Below are 20,601 nucleotides of genomic sequence, written 5' to 3' on the forward strand. Positions count from 1 at the left end.
GCCTCCCTTTATTCCTAGAAGCTGGCAGGCTTTCTTTTCTTCCTGCAAGTGGCAACCCGAATTCTGAGTTGAAAGTGAATCTTTGCCCTTGGCTCTTCTCCAGCATTCCTCGCTGAGCGAATAGGGATTTGGAATGTCAGAAAATAGAAGAGGGGAGGGGAAAAGATGTGTGTATGACTGTGAGTGTTTATATGTAAAAGCAGCTTCGTCTGGGAGGACTCAGGGAAACTTGACTTCCTCAGACGGCTTCCTTCTCATAAACTCTTGGTTCCTTATTTGTAGTTTTTTTGTTTTTGGGGGGTTTTTTTGAGTTGTTTAACCTGAATTTATCACAGCAGTTCTAAACCCCTTCCAGCCCAGTGGAGTCCAGCTAAGGAAAGACGGCATGATTTCCAGAGGATTTCTATTTCTTCCCTCTGGATAAAGCGATGGTAGTTCGTCCCAGGCTCGTCTCCGACAGGATCCAAGGTCATCTTTCCTCTGGGATTTAATCTGGTGTCATCGGGAACCTAGACTCAGGTTTTACTGGGGAGCAAGTCTCAATAAGAAGTGTCCTTTTGGGAGAATCAAGGACTCAATCTAGGCATAAAAGGTGTGGCTCAGCACAGCACCCTCACCGTAAGCTACAAGTCCTGGACACTTGTGGTTGAAGCTGAACTGAAAATATTGATGGAGCACGCCTCTCAGACTCTGTTTCACTGTGGACTGGCTTAGAGCGCAAGACTATAATTTACAGGGTGGCTTTTAATCCTTTATTTAGTTCTATCCAAAGTCTTCTTGCATCAACTAAAAGGAGAGATTCTGTGAGGGTAACCTGCAGGGGCACTTCTCAGCTTTGTGTGAAGAATCCAGTGGTTGAGTGTCTGTCTACATCCTGAGGAATCATGTCCTCTTTATATGCCCGAAGTAAAGAATTCACTCGGAATAGGAAGTCTCAGTCTGATTCTCCCCCCAGCATCTCCCTCCCCGACTGCCAAGACGCTCCGAGTAAGCAGTTTTTATTTACGTATGTTCTTAGTTGGGTCAGAGATGGAAAACGTATATGTAACTTGGGGAGTTAGGTTTAGAGCAAAGGCATTTCAGAGCATATGGGAATCAGTAGAGGAGAAAAAAATTGCAAGTAAAGACCCTGTGAGCTTTTCTGCAAGAGGTTGTGGTTCATAATACTTACTGTAGTCTTAAGTAAAAGCAGACTTAAATATGCAAGACTACGGTTTCTGTATTTTAGCTTTTAACTGTCAGTTGTAAGCTGCCTAACAGTACGATTTTAGAGTCCTTGTCACTATATCCTACAGGCGTTTCTTAATTTCTGTGGCTGTTTTTAATTGCTCCGTTTCCTGTTTGTTTTTTTGTGTGGGTCAAATACTACATTTCCAGAGATAAAGCTCCCAAATGGCCATGAAACTATAGATGTTAAACTTCAGTTATGGGCAAGTTCCTCATGAACATTTGTGTAGGTGTGTATATGAGAGAGTGTATACCTTTGCCTATTTTGTGTGTCCACTGAGTGATAAAGAGAGAGAAAAAAATACTTGGAGTCTTTACTTCTCAGTCACCCTCAGGAAACTTTGTGCTTCTAAAGTTCTAAATGACTCCTGGCTATTGACAACCAGCTGTGTGGAAGTGTTTGTAATACCCCAGGCAGATCCATTTGAGATTTTTTTTTTTCTCCTCTAGTGAATGTTTCTGTACAAGTGATTTACATCTGATTCAGTGTCTTCCCCTGTAGGAAACTGACAAAAGCAAGGAGTGCTACCATAGCAGTGATGGGAACCCTGATGGGCATATTAGGTAGCGGGCAAGGTAGAGCTCCTTCTTAGGGAACAAGGTTGTGCTGTAGTATATGTACAGAGTAAGTAGTACGGTGGTCATAGCTTCCTTATTTGGGGAGCTGTGGGGAAAAAATCTGCAAGAAACCTGAATTGACTATTGTGTTTCTTTTATTTTATATTCATTTTCAATGTCTTTCTCATGGGGCAAATTACCATGGAGTAGAATTTGGTATGTGGCATGTTGGTCTCGGACATCAGCTAGGGATCTTCAGCATTTTGTTAAAAAGCTATTTCATTCATAAGTTCTTGTTGTGAGTGGACTAGGAGGCCCCAGTGCCACCATCGCTGAGTCCGGGGACAGTTTCTTCAACGCTTAGGACGGCGTGCCTTTCTTTTCGAAGAAGCCACAGAATGCTTCCTCCTCGGCAGCTGTTGGGTACTTTTTGGTGGCTACCAAATGAGGTCCACAAAATGGAGCGCTTTTACTTCAGTTAGTGTTTCCCTTTGTTCCCCTCCCTCTTGCCCAATCAGCAATACCTTTTGGTGTAAAGAGCCCATTGTTAGCACTTCTCACCACTGTAACCAGCGTGCCCAGGGCAGTGCATGAGATGGCTCGCGAACATTCAACAAAATCTGTCTGGTGACACCCCTCCCCTTTTTTCCCTGTTTGAGTGCATTTCTTCTTTACAGTTAAACAGTGTTTTCTTCTTGTCTCGGTCCTGAGAGCTGCCATCCACCCTTTCCACCCTCCTTCCACCATCCCCCCCATCCCTGACTTTTTAGACAGAGGTCACAGTGGGAGAGAAATTGAAAATTTGGGTTACAGGAAACCAAAATGTGAATGGCCTTAATAAGAGACTACTTCCCAATTGTAGTGGTCAGCGGCTGTGGATTCCCATAATAGCATCTGCTTACTGTAACCAACTTCCAGGTCCACATGGCCTGAGGCTGTACTATAGAGAGTGTTGGTTTTCGCATATCATTCATGTTCCATTACGTTGCTGGTGTCTTTACTGTCTGAGAGAGTGAAAGGTATGTGAGACTAATTTGGAGGCTGTTGACACTCTGAACGGGCTATAAAACTAAGATTTATCTCCTACGATTCCCCTGTAGCCTAGTTTCCTCTCATGTACTGACTAGTTGGGGTGCTGCTTACAAACTGGTTTTGGATACTATGACCATCCCCCCTCTTAACTCAGTACGTGGTGCTCTTTAACACCTAGTGTTGTGGTGGTGATGTTGGGCTCATATGCCTTCTGATGCCTGGTTACTTAACTGACGGCCACTTCATTTTCCTTACCTCATTTAATCCTCAGTCACCCTGAAAGGTGGGTGTTGCTGTGACCATTTTATGTCTGAGGAAACTGAGATACATGGAAGAAAATCCGCTTACCCACATCAGTCAGCCAGCAACAAGCAGTAGAGCCCAGTCTCTCTGGCTCCAAAACCCATATTTATCCACAACACTGGATTACATATCAAATGTACTTGAAGGTTAAGGACATGCTAGGGTCACAGATGACAGTTAAAAGCGTGGGTAGCTGTGGGAATCCAAAATTCAGGCATAATGAGGACCCAGGAAACAAATTGCAGGAAGGAGGCAGGCAGCAGCTACAGACCAAGGGAGGGAATTGACAGGCTATCCTGAATCTCCCACGCCTGATTCTCAAATCCTAGAGCCTATGAACCACGGACCCCACAGAGCCTGAGACCGTGTGGGCTACAGGTCTTCATATTTCTCTCAGAGGCAGAAATGCTTGACTAAAGAGACTGGGAAATGTCTGTGCACATTTCAGAGTTAAGATCAGAACAACTCTCACTCCCCTCAAACTTCACTTGTGCACTTTCGGTTTTTTGCTAGAAATTGCACAAAGAGGTGTAGCCTCTGGAGCCAACATTCTTCAAGACAAACATTGAAATCTTGAGCCAGTGTATAAATATTTATGGTTTTTTCTTAACTGTTGTTAAAGAGGCTAAATATTAAGTGCTTCCATATAAGGAAAATGCCCTCAAAGGAAACTTAAAGAGTGGCTATTCACACGGAAGAGTATTTGGACACCTTTCTCTTAGTCAATGTTCAAGAAGCATGATGGGCAAACTATAAACTGCAACTCAAACAGGTATTATTTGTAACTTGAGAAAACAAATAGTAGGATTATTTGTCAGTACTAGAAAACTTGATCTTACCTACCTTTACTTTTAAACTCTCAGAAGCTTCTGATACTTTTAACATTATGTAATTCAGTGTTTCTGTACTCAGTAAGCTGGGATCGTTTTCTTTTTTTTTTTTTTTTAAGTTTATTTTGAGAGAGAGAGTGCGCAATTGGGGTAGGGGCAGAGAGAGTGGGGAGAGAGAGAATCCCAAGCAGACTTCGCACTGTCAGTGCAGAGCCCAATGCAGGGCTCAAACTCACAAATCATGAGATCATGACCTGAGCCGAAACCAAGAGTCAGACGCTTAACCGACTGAGCCACTCAGGAGCCCCTAGGACCCTTTTTAATAGTATAAAACTCTAATGCTTGCCTAGAGGTTGTACAACTAGTATCCTCCCTAATAAAAAAATCACTTATATATGGAAGGTAGTATGTGTCTTGCCAGCTAAGATTTTGTTTACTTTCTCTGGTTCGTATTTCAAAAATAGTACTTTTCATTCTCTGAACACAAAATCGCACTGTTAAACATGGTTTTTAAAAATACATACCTCTTTTCCCATAAAGAAAATATCCATCATTTATTCTTTTAGTATCCCCAACCCCCCCCCCCGCCCCCATCCTCCACTAAAATGGCTCTTCTAAGTGGTAGGCTCCTAATATTGCGGTTTTGGTCTCTGTTGACCGTGGGTAGTGAAATAACTTTGTTTAACAAGTCTTTTGGCTTCCACACTAGGTTCACTCTAGTTCAACATCTCTTTTGTCTCTAAAATGTGGGGAGCTCCCTGAGTAACGGATCTACTCATCTCTGATTTTCTTGCTCAGGGAAAGCAGAACAACTTCCAGGTTCATTCAGATTTCTAATAGAAACCACACCAGGTATTTATTTACGAGATTTTGAAGGCTTAGCTTCTGTTCTCATACTCTGAAGCAACCACCTGATGTGCCAGGTTAACACAATTAGTAGAAAAGCTTCCTTTTGATGTAATTTTCCAACATTAAAAAAATAATTCTGAACTGTAAATATGTTAGACACCTCTAGTTCATGGGGTTTTTTTCTTAATTTTTTTATAAATGTTTATTTATTTTGGGGAGAGAGAGCGTGAGTGGGGTAGGGGCAGAGAGAGAGGGAGACACAGAATTAGAAGCAGGTTCCAGGCTCTGAGCTGTTAGCACAGAGCCCAATGCAGGGCTCGAACCCACAAACTGTGAAATCATGACCTGAGCCAAAGTCTGATGCTTAACTGACTGAGCCACGCAGGTGCCCCTCTGGCTCATGGTTTTTAGTCACTGTTTATATTATTGGGTCTCAAGTATATAAATTCTTTTAACTTAGAAATTAATCAATTTAGATGGTTTAGCAGTTTTAAATCAACTTGAAAGCAAGAGCCAGGTAATCATTGGTCAATACTCTCAAATTATTTGCTAATTTAACAAAATATTTTTAATACAGGCCTATCCAAAGATAACAATACTAAAGAATGTCCAAATTGTATTGCTTAGTTGATATTTATTATATTGAATCATCTTGAAATAAGTAGGTCATCAGCTGAAACCTGGGAATCTTTTAATTAGACAGATTTTCTTGAATTGGTTGGTATTTACGATAATAGGATTGGACCTGTATCTATAAAACAAAATCAGTAGCATTTTCCCATTTAATCTGGATTGCTACTCCTTCAGGATTTATATCTCAACTGAAAATCATACAAAGATTTTACATAATGTTTTTCACTCCAGCCATTAATATAAATAAAAAGAACAACTAACCAACTTGTTTTATAACCAGCTCTACAAACTAATCAGAGAACATTTGATAAACAAGTGAGTGTTGAAGGATTGCTGCTTTCCCGAGACCTTGTCTATGTGGCCACTCGGGTTAACAGGCTCCATTCTGCGTCTTAGCCTTCCAGACTGTCAGCATTGATAGTCATTCTTTGCATGTCCTTTCTGCTCTCCTGTGGCAAACACCAAACAGTTCTTTAGTGTATGTATTATCTCTTAAAAAATATTTTTAACATTTATTTATTTTTGAAAAAGAGAGAGAGGTAGACAGAGGATCTGAAGCAGGCTCCATGCTGTGAGCACAGCACCCGATGCGGGGCTCAAACCCACGAACCGTGAGATCGTGACCTGAGCCGAAATCAAGAGTTGCCACTTAACCAGCTGAGCCACCCTGGCACCCCTAGTGTATTTATTATCTTATCCTTTCTACCTCTCATACTGCATCTGGGCACTACCAATCCAGAATTCATTTTTACTTTATAATCCATTGTCATAGAATGAGAAACGTTTGTCTGGGTGAATAAGGCTATTAAGGATGCAATCTGTTAACCATTTTTTCTCTTTCTCATTAAAACCACTAGTGTATCTGTTTCATTTCTTTTTTTTTTCTTTTTTTTAAATTCCACTCAAGAAAAATCAATGCAGTAATTCTGTAACCAAGGAATCTTCTATGCAAGAGTGGTAGAACCCATAAAAACAAAAGCAGTTTCCCTATCTGGAATCTTGGATAAACAGTAGAGTAGTTAACCCATGTTCTACATAAAGCTGGATGAGATGGCATCTGAAGTCATGGTTTCTCGACCAGAAAGACAGGGAGTTTTGAAGGTATTGGTTCCTTTCCTGGAATTTCCAGGTGACAACACAGAGATGCAAACCCTGTTCTACCCTTGGCCCTCCAGTCTTCTTGTTCCATGATAAATGTTTATCAAGGCCAGCTACTTTATTTTGAATCATCCCACAATTAACATTCATGAGCATCTGCTATGCAATAGGCTGTATACTGGACACTGGGATTCAGAAATGAAATTTATAGTCCCCTACAGTCTAATTGGGGAGATAAAAACAAAAATTAAGTACAGGGTGTTTTTGTCTTAGGAGGTCAGTCAAGTGGTAAATACATTAAGCTGATGTTTAAAGAACAGTAGAGGCTTGGTGGTTAAAAAAGAAGGAAATTGCATTACAAAAGTGGAAAAAATATATGAGAAAGTATAGAATTATTTTGAGCTGCAGATCAATGTGGCTAGAACAAAAGATATGTTTAGGAGTATAATAGGAAATGAAGTTGGAGACATAGCAGGGGCCATGTCATATGTGTTCTTAGTATGTCACTCTAAGGATTTGGGGAGTTATCCTGTAGATAAAGGATTGAAAAGCTGAAGTAAAATTGCTGTGATCAGTTGCTTATTTGAGGGAGATTTCTGGCATCTATGGAGGCTAGATTATAGAGGCAGGGCCTGGGGGTTAAGTCAGTTGCCCCAAATGCTGTACTCCAGTTGAGAAATGATAAGGTCCTGAACAGAGACATTCTTCAGGCAGTACAGAGAAGCATTCAGCTGTTTAGAAGGCAGAACTGACAAGAGTTGGGGATTAATAAAATGGGGGTAAGGATGAGCCTGGAGAGGCAGAATCAAGGGTGACTCCCAGGTCTCTGGTTTAGATGACTCTTTAGAAGATGGCATGACAAAACTTAGTTGGCATATGCGGGAGGGAAAAAAAGGTGTGAGGTGGAGAAACGATTTCACTTTTGGATATGTTGAATTAGAGGTACTTTGGAACATTTAGATAGTGATATCTAGGAAGTTATTGGTCTAACCCTCAGGAGAATATTATGGGCTGAAAACATTGATATTTATGATTAAGCCATGGGAGTGGTGAGCTTGTCTAAGAAGTAGATGTAGCATAAGGAAAAAGCTGAGGATAATACCTTGGGGCTGGCGGTGTAGGTAGTAACAACAAGCAGATAGAGGTGTGTGGCTTCCCATGGTTTTTCCTATTCGGTTATCGCTGGAGTCACATGCGGGAAAGCAGGTATTATATATTGTTTGTTTGGTTCTTTATTTATATATATTGTTTATATATTATATATATTTTATATATATTGTTTATATAATAATAATATTGTTTGTGTGCGTGTATATATATATGTATGTATGTATGTATAATGTTTATATATTGTTTGTTTATTTCTTTAGTTCCCAAAGAACCCAGAAATTTAGATCAGTTTAGGGTCAGTTAAGAGTTTAGGGTTCTAGTTTTGTTTTCAGTGCATAATCAGCTGTGTGACCTGGGGTGGTTTTTCAAATTTGAAAAAGTTCCCAATTTAATCAGCAGTGTTTTTTACTTCTCTTTCTCAATCTCATAATATTTGTGTGAGCGGACAACCAATTATCAGAAGACCCAAGGGAAGCAACTAGAGTTGGCTTTCATCTGCCTTTTATTCTTTTTCAGCCCCTTTTTGTTTCTGTTCTCAACCTGTTACGCAGTGAATAGCAGTTATCCACAACCAGGGGTTTTCTCAGCACAACAGTCTTTGGTTACACAATGCAGGGGGTTCTACCAGTTCAATGATTAGATAAAGATACTGAGAGTATGTCTGGACTTTAACCTCTGTATAGTTCATTATGAAAGCAACATTTTCATACAGGAGTTGTTACACTTTTGCGTTTATTGACTTCACGTGGTTGGTTATCTGGAAGAGAGTGTAACTATCCAGACAGTAAAATAATGACCTTAAATGTCTGTAGGTGAAAAAGGGTAAGTAGGAATTAGCCTGGATAATCAAAATCTACAAATAATCAAAACCCTTTGCTTGAGTGCCAAGGAATTTGTTCGAGCTTATTACTCTTGCAGCCAACAAGCATTGGCAGAGCCAAAAGACCAAAGAGGAATGAGAGAGAATGGAAAAACAGAGAAAACTGTAGGAATATCAATAGCTAAATATTTATAGAACATTTACTATATGCCAGGCACAGTGTCAAGCCCTTACGTTTATTGTCTCATTTAGTGTTTTTGATAACATTAAACACTGGGTACCGTTTCCACCACTTTACTGATGAAGGCACTGAGGCAGGGAGAAGTTAAATAATGAATATAATTGTGCTGGAGCGTTTAACCAGTAAGCTGTGTAGCCAATCCAATAAAACTACCATGTCTCCATTAAATAGCTCCTGAATTATTGTTACTATCCCTGACTACTGAATCTATTTCAAAAAGAGAGATTGTGACCATTAAACTTTATTTAAAGGAGGAAAAACTTCACAGCATAATTTAGGAAGAAACAAATATAAATTAGTAAAAAGTAAGAATTTTGCATCGCCTCAAAATAAGTATAAGTTTATTATTTTTAAGTGTTTATGATAAAACTGTTGCTAAGGAGCAAAGATCTATACCCTTAAAGGGTTATAGTCTAGAATTTTTAGTGAGTGTATTAACTGTGCATAAGTAGTTACTCTAAGGCCATGTATCAGTGCTCAAAAGTAGATCCTTTTAAGTGAAGTCATTTCTCTTATTTTGTTTATGCTATTAATTTGCTTTTAAAGTAATTTTTAAACAGATGGCACAAAAATATGCTTGAATTCAGGACTTGTTAAATTATAACAAGTCCTGAATTTGAAGAGCCTGAATTACTGAAGTTTTCCTTATCTGAGGGACCCTTCTCCTGCCAAAAATCAAACAAATTGCAAATACATCCCCTCTCCCAAATTTCTTCATTGTAAAATACTTGTTTTGTTCTGGGAGCAAAATTTAGCCCCATAAATCCAAAGAATCTTATGCATCTGAAGACCTAAAATCCATTTGAGGGGTATAAAATGTCAAATTTAGTGGCAGAATCAAGAAAAGCTTCAGTTCTTTATCTTCTAGAGCTTCCAGTATCACTTTGCGATAACTGTGACCCTAACAAGGTCCCATCTTATAAATCACTCATGATAGTGTCTGTCTTCATGACCACCTCGTTAGGCCTGTTCTTTTCACGAAGCCTTGCTGAATATTTCTAGTCAGGACTGGTTTCTCTCTTTTCTGCCTACTTTTTTATTTGCCATATGTAGCAGAAAGTCTAGTGTTGGATCGCTTTCTTGCATCACTCTCATTGTTTTATGGATATACTTATCTTTCCTCCTCAAAGAAGGCTCTTTGAGATCAGAGAGCCATGTCTTAGATTCTGCAGATACCCATTTTTAAATTTTTTTTAAGTCTACTTAGTTGTTTGTTTAGAGAATGCAAGCAAGGGAGGGGCAGAGAGAGAGGGAGAGAGAGAGAGAATCCCAAGTAGACTCCACTCTTTCAGTGTGGAGCATGATGTAGGGCTGGATCTCAGGAACCATGAGATCAAGACCTAAGCTGAAATCAAAAATTGGATGCTTAGCCAACTGGGCCATCCAGGCACCCTTGCAAATATCCATATTATTCCTCTAAGTATCGCTCACAGAGCTGGGCACACAAAGACACTTAATATAAATATAAGGAATGAACACTACTGCCTAATTAACATTTGATCTCTCTGTTCCTACCCCATTTGGCCACTTGGAAAGGAGTCAGAGGACACATACTAGAAATCCCCATTTCTGCAATGAAGGCCAACCATAGGTCTTCCCAAGACAATTCAGATATCTGTTTATTTCAATTTGCTCATGTATCTATAGCTCTAAAGTATGTGAGTTAAAATTGAGCTTCTGTGGGGACAGAAAGAGAAAAGGCTAAGAACGAAGAAAGTCCCTGACCTTGTGTGGGACCTACTTAGAAGTAAAAAGTTTTGCCTTATTGTTATTTAGTTTCCCAAGTATTTATTTCCTCTTGAAATGTGAGGTCTGGAGAGCCTCACTAACCCCTTTGCAAAGGTTTTGATTCACCAAATTTAAAATAACTGCTACCTAAACAGGCCACTACACGATATATACCGTGTAAAAAAAAAAAAAAAAAAAAAATCCATCTCTTCCCAGGCTTTGGGAATGGAAACCTTAATGCCCAAAAGAGGTGTAGTGGTGGTCAGTAACAGCATCTGTTGAAGAACTTTAACAGAGGAGTAGGCTGAGAGCTGGAAACTGACTTAGAGGCTTCTAAATTTATGACTTATTACATGCAATACTAACAATATTGGCGGGGGGGGGATGATCAGGCATCTCTTCTCATGTGTTCTCTAAGCCTGGTTTTTTAAAATCATCTGAATGTATTTCATGGGCTGCCGTAGTTTCAGGTGGCTGTGCTCAGCAGTATGGACCTAAAACTTGAGCTATGGGGAAAGGAAAAATATGTGTTAAATGTGAGATATGTGGCCCACGTGCTAGAGTCACAAGTTTTAGAGCTACTCATTCTCATTTTCATCATGTGGTGTGCAGCATGTGAAAGGCTAGATAGAGAAGGGGCCTGAGCCTTCAGACATATTCTTGGATCATAACAGTTTATGAATTATCTTAAATATAAGATGGCTTACGGGCACCTGGGTGGCGCAGTCGGTTAAGCGTCCGACTTCAGCCAGGTCACGATCTCGCGGTCCGTGAGTTCGAGCCCCGCGTCAGGCTCTGGGCTGATGGCTCAGAGCCTGGAGCCTGTTTCCAATTCTGTGTCTCCCTCTCTCTCTGCCCCTCCCCCGTTCATGCTCTGTCTCTCTCTGTCCCAAAAATAAATGTTGAAAAAAAAATAAAAATAAAAAAAAAGATGGCTTGCCCTGGATATTTTAGAGAGGCCTTAGTATATTCGTAAATTTCCTTCCATAATAAGTGTGATATGTGAGTTCCAAAAAATCTAGAAATTCTTCAATAGCTAGGAATATCGACAAAGAAAAGGTATAGGCCTGCACAAAAGCAGAACTACAGGAGCACCTGGGTGGTTCAGTCAGTTAAGCATCTGACTCTTGATTTCAGTGCAGGTCATGATCTCATGGTTCATGCAATTGAGCCCCATGTCGGGCTCCACTCTTTCAGAGTGGAGCGTGCTTAGGATTTTCTCTCTCCCTGTGTCCCTCTGCCACTCCTCTGCTGTACATGCATATGTGTGCATGCTCTCTCTTTCTCTCTCAAAACTAAATAAAAAGAAAGATACTAAGAACTGTAAAATTCCAATAATATTTAGGTAGCGTGATCTATAGATTTAACAAAGATGTCTATTTCTGTAATTTAGTAAACAATGATTTATCTTTTGAAACAAAGTGAGGTGTACTAGAGTAACATGAGGTGGCATTATATCATCTCAATTCTACATGCAAGATTACATTGGATAGTCACAGTCGGGCAATAATATTTTTCAGAGATATTTATGATATAAACTGAATGTTAAGTACTGTATTTCTTGTTCGTTTTGTTCCCTATGTATTAAGTAATTGGGAAAGATAAATCGAGGAGCATAATATGATAAAGTTATATGTAATTTAATATTTTTAAAAGCTAAATTTTGCTTGGAAGTATACTCTAACACACAGCTGCATACACAGATGCACACTTTTCTCCAGCATAAGTCTGTGCTTTCAGCATTATTCTAACTGTGAATGCATATGATCACCCAGCTGTAGTTAATTGGCCATATACTCTTGACATTTCTTACTTTGAAGAAGTTATAAACTATAAAACCATGTTTTTTTTAAAGGGGATCCTTGTGGTAGTTGGAGTTCTAAAATGACTCCCCAGCAGTGTCCTGGCCTAATCTCCAGAGTCCATAAATATGGTGAGGTAGTTCTCCTATGATTATGTTATGTGGCACAATCAACCTAAAGACAGGGAGATATTTTCTAGGTGGGCCTGATCTAATCACATGACCCCTTAAAAGCAGAGAGCTTTCTTGGTTGATGACAGAAGGGGAAGCCAGGGAAATGTGAAGTGTGGAAAGGACTCAGTGTGCCGCTGTTGGCCTGAAGACGGAAGGGACCACATGGGAAGGAATGTGGGCCCCTCTAGGAGCAGTGAGCAGCCACCCGCTGACAGCCAGCAAGGAAACGGAGATCTAAGACCTACAGCCACAAGAAACAGGATTCTGCCAACACCCTGAACGATCTTAAAAGCAGACTCTTCCCCAGAGCCTCCAGATCAGAATCCATCCAGCAGACACCTTGATTTCTGTCTGGGGAGAACCTGAGCAGTGCAGGGTTCCCCAGTAGAGCAGTGCTGGACTTCTGACCTACAAAACCTGTGAGACAATAAACGGATGTTTTGAGCCACTGTATTTATTATATTTGTCACAGCAGCAATAGAAATCTAATGCAATTGAAATATTTGATGATATTAAGGAATTATTCGGGTTTTTTTGATGTGGAGGAATAAAACCTGATACAGACCTCCCCATCACTGACCTCTGCTATCGCATCTGTATGTAAATCTTGAAAAATTTTATCCCACCCCCTTTTATATTTCCAAATTAAGCAGGATCTCCAAACAGAGACTCAGAAACAACAGAGACTCAGAAAGATCCCTTTCACAATTGGATACCAGGAGACTCTCAAGTTTCTCAAGAACCCCATCTGTTTGAGTTATAAAGGTTATATTCTTCCCTTAAGGTAGAAAGCTTAAAAAAACCTTTGTGTCTCTCCTAGGCGTATGTAGGAAACCAGAATGGTCCTTAAACTCAAGAAGTTATAGAATTACATTACTTTGCAATTAGCTCAGATAATGAATAGATGTGCAGTAGCCCTACAAATCTGAAAGGTCCATGTTGCAGCCACACTCCCATCCTTGATTTGTTCATCATCAGTCATTAATCTGAGAACACCGAAGGGAAAGGCTGGTTCTCTGTAGGCCATCCCAGAATAGCTCAAATTGTTTCCCCTGGCTCAGCTAGTGCACGAGAACATGATATAAAATGTTCTTTCTGCTTAGTCCCTTTCAGGGAAAATGTAAATAGGAGATTTTTTCCCATCACTGTGGGGTCAGGCCCTAACTCCAAAAGAACATAAGTTAAACCCGTTTCAGTCTTGGCAGTGGACATGTGACTTGGTCTCATTCCTTTCCCTTGGGCCCAGCTTTCCAGAGCCACAATTTTATTTTAAACTTGGTCAAAGGAGTTTGGTTTTAATTATGTGCCTTCCTGAACTCCCGATAACTTTCAAGTTAAAAGCTTTTGTGGGATTTTTCTAAGCCAGTCTCTGGTGTTTTGAGAGCCCTACACATTTCACAAATCAAAACCGGCCTGGTTCCTGTCCCTTTCCAGGATTGCCATCTGAATTATTGGCGATCTTCACTCTGTTCTTTTATTAGAAACAGGTCCCAACCAATGAGATTACTGTGGGAGAATTTCATGAGGCATGAAAGGAGAGAGCCTGCTTCTTGGTTTTAGAGCATTTTTTAAAAACTATGGTCTATCTAATCATTTTTTTTTATCTCTGTTTTCTGTATTCATACTGGTTTCTGAGCAACTTGTAGTCTCTTCTGCTCCAGGGTCTCATTCACAATATCTAATGCCCCCAGTTGAGCCATAAAAGCTGTGAAAGTAATTTCTTCTGTGAACAGTTTTTATCTAGTTCAGACACACTGAAGAATACCGCCTTAATGGCCGTCATTCATTTGTCTTCAGGAGAAGGTAGAGCAACAATCTTTAACTAAAATACTTAGAGAAGTTCCTTCTAAGACTTCCTGACTAGAGCATGTGACATAATACATGTATGTGTTAACCTGCAAATAGGATAGAAAACTCATGCCTTCTCTAAAATATATGGTGTCGTCATGTACAGATAAGCTCTTTAGACCCTATTGAAAGAATAGAACAAGAATAACTGTTCTGTTTTTAAAAGAGAGCCTACAGAGAAAAATAGGGCTATTGCCAGAACACAGGTAAGAGGAACTCACATTCCTAGCTTCCAAAGGATCCTAGATTTGGCCGGGGTCCCTGAGCCCTGTGTTGTAGGACCTCTCCTTATTTGCTGCCCAGTAGGCTGGCTTCTTAGAATCTTCTCTGGGAGAACCTTCACTGTTCATTTCCCTAGCCTGTGTTCTGCTCACCTCTTAGGATGTCACTTCCTGGCTCACTGTTCCCCTGAGACCACTTAGGCAAACTCCCACTCTATCTTGTCTCCCGCTCTCCCCATTCACTCACTAGACTCCCTGCAGGGATGGCAGTCAGCCTTTTAGAATGAGAAGCAGTGTCAGGGTAACAGTGAACTGTGCTTAGTTTGATTGACAGCAGGATAAAGAGGGAAAATTGAAGTTAAGTCTCCACCAATTCAGCAACTCTGTTCCTTTCACCCAAGAAACCCAAACTTTTCTCTCCCTAAATCTAACTAGTGTTGTTGTTGTTGTTGTTGTTGTTGTTGTTTTTATCAGATACCAGATTATCTAGAATACCAAGAAGCCAAGCAAAGCAATAGTTTCTAGAGGTATTCCACCAGTGAAAATGAGAAAGTATGACCTAAAAACCTAAGTCATTTTATCAGAAGCTGGGGGATTGAGCTCTAAATCCTGTATACTTTTAAGCTGGCTTGCCTTTCAGCCCTACAGGAACACTCGAGCTAATTTCTATTACAATGAGAAAACCATCGTCTTTAGAAATCCCAGTTATCTTCCTTCTTTGAAATGATACTGTGTTATGGTAATACGCTACCTCTTACTGCATCCACATCTCCATTCATGAGGTTTATATATTCTCCTGTAATTGGTTGGGTTGACCTTCCCAGGACATAGCTAAGGTAGCCCTTGAAAACAACAATTTAAAAAAACCCAAGGATTCCAGATAGCTCCAAAAGTCAGGTAAAAGCATGGGTGGGGGGTGGGGGAGAAACATCAGAAGTAGTGAGGATAGCTCAAGGATTAAGAAGTCCTACTTTTGGAGGGCCCCTGGGTGGCTCAGTTGGTTCAGCAGCCGATTCTTGGTTTCAACTCAGGTCATGATGTCATGGTTTGTGAGTTCAAGCCTGACATTGGGCTCCATGTTGACAGTGCAGAGCCTGCTTGGATTCTCTCTCTACCTCTCTCTTTGCCCCTCCCCTGCTCACTCTGTCTCTCCCTCTCAAAAATAAATAAATAAATATATATATATATATATATATATATATATATATATATATATTTTTTTTTTTTTTTTTTTTTTTTTTTTAAAGAAATCATACTTTCAGGGCGTATACGTAGCTCAGTCAGTTAAGTATCCAACTTTGGATTTTGGCTCAGGTCATGATCCCATGGTTTGTGAGACTGAGCCCTGCATTGGGCTCCATGCTAATAGTGCAGATTCTCACTGTCTGGGATTCTCTCTCCCTTTCTCTCTGCCCCTCCTCCTCATTTTTATGCAAAATGAATAAATATTTTTTAAGAAGTCCTGCTTCCGGGGCGCCTGGGTGGCGCAGTCGGTTGAGCGTCCGACTTCAGCCAGGTCACGATCTCGCGGTCCGTGAGTTCGAGCCCCGAGTCGGGCTCTGGGCTGATGGCTCAGAGCCTGGAGCCTGTTTCCGATTCTGTGTCTCCCTCTCTCTCTGCCCCTCCCCCGTTCATGCTCTGTCTCTCTCTGTCCCAAAAATAAATAAACGCTGAAAAAAATTAAAAAAAAAAAAAGTCCTGCTTCCTCTGATATCTGGATCTAGGCACATTGTCTACTCTCATGTCTACTGGATCACTCATCACCCAGACATTGTTTATTAAAGTTCACCCCAAAATCAATTGATAACACAAATCTTAACCTGCCTTAAAAACAATGATAAACAACAGACTGTGATATTTGCTACCTCCTCGCAGCCAGAAACCAGTGTCATTCATCAGCTTCTTAAGTGGCTGTCTGTGGGAAACCTGTCCTGCAAGCATGCCCATGGGGACAAGAACGAGTAGGACAAGCACAGGTTGGAGCACCCAGGTTGGAGCACCCTTTGTATTACCTTCCCCTACATGCTGTCATCTGTGGAGACATTAGTCTAGGCCTCTTGAAAACCCTGTGGAATCTACCTTTTCACATGCAGAAACCTGATGGCTGCTTGGTAGCTCTAACCGATTTTTTGTTTTTAAGTGTTCATTTTTTGTATCAGCCTCCTTAGTGGAGGCCATGCGGGTACACACAGCCCTACCATCCCGTCACGTATCTGAGAATTTTGTTGGGTGTGATGACAGGACATAAATAGCTTCATAGTGCTTCCAGACCATTCTAAATGAAAAAAGGTTAATCACATGTCCTTCTTATAGGAATAAATCAGTGGAAATGGTTAGCATGCTAACCATTTATATATGTATAAATGGCTATTTTATATATATATATATATATATATATATATATATATATATATCACGGCTAAGATGGATACCTGGTAAAATCCCAATGTCCTTGTCTTAGTGAAAAGAAACACTGTTTCTTCACTGTGCTGGCAACTGCCAGAGTCTACACTGCTGGCCTGCCAACTTGAAGCTGAAAATGTAGCTAAAATCCTACCCAACAAATTAGATATTTGCAAAGAGGAAACTAACACATTTTCAAGTGAAGTCCCACATTTTAGGAATAAAAAAATCAATAAATAAACATGATTTTTCAGTAAGGCCACATGGTGGCCTTAGTGCACACCATGCAAGATAGACTTATATTTCAGTAGGAAGAAGCAAAAGACGGCACAAGGCAGAGCAGTTGGATTGTAAATAGGTCTCTTTCCATACCTGAGAGATGGTGTGAAATGTCTTTGGAGAAACTGACACAAATGGTTCTCCCAAGGAAAAAAAATTAATAATAATTATTCTCCCATATGGATAATGAAGTTTGAAAGAGGCAGTTCTGCCTAGAAGCAGCAAGAGAAAGTAAATGGTCTCCTAAATTGTTTCATTTGGTTGTGAGCACAATTCCCTGCATCAAAGGTCCTAAGTTAACTTGCTACTCTAACCCAGCAGCCAATATAGTATTTTTACAACCAAAAAGGGAATGGGGTAGGGAGGGGAGGGAGGACAGGAGAGGAAGCTGACATTTTAAGAACGCGCTTCCTTTTATAACTATCACATTTAGTTCTTACTGTAAGAGTAAGTGGTAACTTGCTCAAGGTCACATAGTAAGATGTCAGAGCAACAATTAGAACTCAGGTGCAGCCAACGATACCACGCTTCTTCCCAGAAGCATTAGCAGTTTAGTTCAGTGAGTCTTTACTGAGCACCTATCATGTTCTTGCACTGTAGGCCCTGAGGATGTAACTGGGAATAAGTGCATGGATCACAGATAAGGAACCCCCTCCCCCCCCCCCCCCGCCCATAACAACATGTTTTTTTAAAACGTGTGTATGTACGTGTTTGTATTTCTGTAACCTTATCTTAAAATTCGTGACTTTTTGGAAGCCTTTGTAGCTGGATCCCACTGGTTACCACTGTTACCTCCTTAGCACTTACTCACATGTTTTCCCTACATTGCTTCAGACGAGCGTGTTTATTATGTTCATGGTGCTCTCCTGACTCTGTCATGCAGCTGATTCTGTTTATTCTTCCTTGGTGCCTCTTCTACAGGGCTCTGCACACAGTGGGTTCTTTTTTTTTAAGTTTATTTATTTATTTTGAGGGAGACAGAGACAGCATGAGTGGTGGAGGGGCAGAGAGGGGGGAGAGAGATAGAATCCCAAGCAGGCTCCAAGCTGCCAGCGCAAAGCCCAACATGGGGCTTGAACCCATGAAGCTGTGAGATCATGACCTGAGCCAAAACCAGGAGTCAGATGCTTAACCCACTGAGCCACCCAGGCACCCCTGCATGCAGTGAGTTCTTAAATTCAGTAGACCCTTAACATTGCTCATGTGGAGTCCATTCTTAATTCATGAATCTTTGGCATGTCACAATTTACAGTTTTCCTGCAATGTGAATTCAAATTCACCCAGATGCCTTAAAGGCTGGATCTTATCACTAAGCTGGTGAGTGGGCAAAGCCAATAGTCCAGCATTTCAGTTTTACTTGGGCAAACTTGAAGAATTTTTATCCATTAAGTAATTCTTGGGAGGGGATTAAAATTTCATTTCTTATTTGAAAATAGGCTTCAGGTAAGAGAAAAAAACCTTAGTTAGTGTTGATAAGTTAGCAATTGATAGTGCAGGATACGCATATGACTCTCACTGAAGCTTAGCTATAAATATGAGACAGGGAAATTCCTGAATTCCAGATTTGCAAGTTTTCGTATACTCAACTCCAAGTGCATGAGAATGTTAAAGAGACACCATATACTTTTCTTACTGGCTTCCCCAGCTCAAATGGGGCACATCCTCACGTTAAAAAGCCTTTATTTAGTACAATGGTGCTTGACTAGGGCTGTACAACAGAATCACCTGGGGGACTTTTTAATAAATATGTGTATGCAGGCCCTACTCTAGACCTACAGAAAGAGAATCTCTAGGATTGAGGTTGAGATGTGCACATTTTTAAAAAGTACATGAAAGAATTCTGGTGAATACAACCTCTGATTTAGAGAGAGAATTCCACCTTTCAGCAAGCTTACCTGTTTGGTCCCTCTTTAGTCAGATGTGCTGTTGCACCACACTTCTGGACAGCTTTGGGGGTGGCATATTGCAGTGTCATGCTGTGTTGGTTGACAAACCAGTGGTTTCCAGGGACTTTAACGCTTCAGCAAAGCAGTGTCTTGGAGTAGCTCCTCAGTAGTTGAAGGATTTATTATTCATTTTATAGATTATCAGGCCTTTGTTTCTCTTCTTCCTTCTTTTGTGTGTGCTTGAGGACTTGGTTGTTCCTCCGTACCTCCAAAGAGGAAATAAGTAAATATATTCAAATCAACTGAGTTTTTACTTGCCTGAGTTCCTCAAAAAAAAAAAAAAAAAAGTGGAAACGAGTGTCACAGTCATCTATGATTTTTAAAAATGTAACATATCAACATAATCATTTCTTGTTATTTACAGTGACCGTAGATAGATAACCAAGCTGAGAGTTTGCATCTATAAAATTCCTTTCTTCTTTTTTTTTTTAATTTTTTTTTTTTAATGTTTATTTATTTTTGAGACAGAGAGAGACAGAGCATGAACAGGGGACGGGCAGAGAGAGAGGGAGACACAGAATCTGAAACAGGCTCCAGACTCTGAGTGGTCAGCACAGAGCCCGACGCGGGGCTCGAACTCACAGACCGTGAGATCATGACCTGAGCCGAAGTCGGACGCTTAACCGACTGAGCCACCCAGGCGCCCCTAAAATTCCTTTCTTCTGAGACTTCAGAGTACTCTCTTATTCTTTTCAATTTTTAACCAACATCCTAGGGACAAGGATGGGATTTCCCCCTCCCTGCACCCTCTCACTCATCTTCTTTTACTAGAGATGTAGGATAAAGCCAGGAACTGTCCTGAGTTTTAATATTTCTAGACTGCAGTATTCACTCAGGGCAGGGTTGGAGGTTGGTGAACTGAAGGAAGTTAACAGAATGGATATTGATATCCAGAGAGGTTAAATGCCATATAGAAAATTGGTCCCTCCTAGAACACAAGGATGCTGGTCATGTGGTGGATAGGGGTAGACAGTGTAGTTTTTGGTCAGTTGACAGTTTGCTGACTTCCAGTTAAAAAAGATGCTCTCCCCCAAAGTCTCAAATCTAGTGAGCTAAGTAGCCTTTTGTGCAGTCAGTTGAATTGCTTTTCTTAAATTGCACCCCTATCTGCAACTGTGAAGTTGAGACGTCTGATTTGAAAAGTGCATTTATAAATGGAAATAATAATTATCAGTCCCTTTCTAATGCTGGTTTTGTTTTTGTTTTGTCTCTTCCTTTCTCTAGCATGAAAGACTTTCTAGGTAAGACCTTTCCCTATTTTATATGCATGCTTAATACTTGTGAGAAGTGCATGTCTAATTAAACTTAGCTTTATATAGTGTAGTTGTATTTCTCACATCCTTTCCTTCCTCTTCATTTCCTCAGCCACCAAAGTAGTTCATACTTTTATTATTTCCTGCCTAAGTTAATGCAGTGCCTTTTCAACTCACCTCCTCCTTCATATTCTCCTACTTCCACTTCATTTTGTATATTTCCACTATGTTAATTTTCCTAAAGCAC

At 40.4% G+C, this 20,601-nt stretch overlaps 1 protein-coding gene across 9 annotated transcripts in view; it reads left to right on the forward strand.

Annotated features, from left to right (window-relative positions):
• PPP1R12B (protein phosphatase 1 regulatory subunit 12B) overlaps positions 1-20,601 on the forward strand; it is a 214,664-nt gene that overhangs the window by 170,917 nt on the left and 23,146 nt on the right. For all 9 annotated transcript variants that reach the window (XM_030301931.1, XM_030301922.1, XM_030301924.1 and 6 more), the window contains one exon: positions 20,326-20,342. In XM_030301931.1, the coding sequence (XP_030157791.1) occupies positions 20,326-20,342 (17 nt within the window). The remainder of the gene's footprint in view (positions 1-20,325; positions 20,343-20,601) is intronic.

This window comes from Lynx canadensis, chromosome F1 (assembly GCF_007474595.2).
Source record: "Lynx canadensis isolate LIC74 chromosome F1, mLynCan4.pri.v2, whole genome shotgun sequence".
NCBI classification, from domain to species: domain Eukaryota; kingdom Metazoa; phylum Chordata; class Mammalia; order Carnivora; family Felidae; genus Lynx; species Lynx canadensis.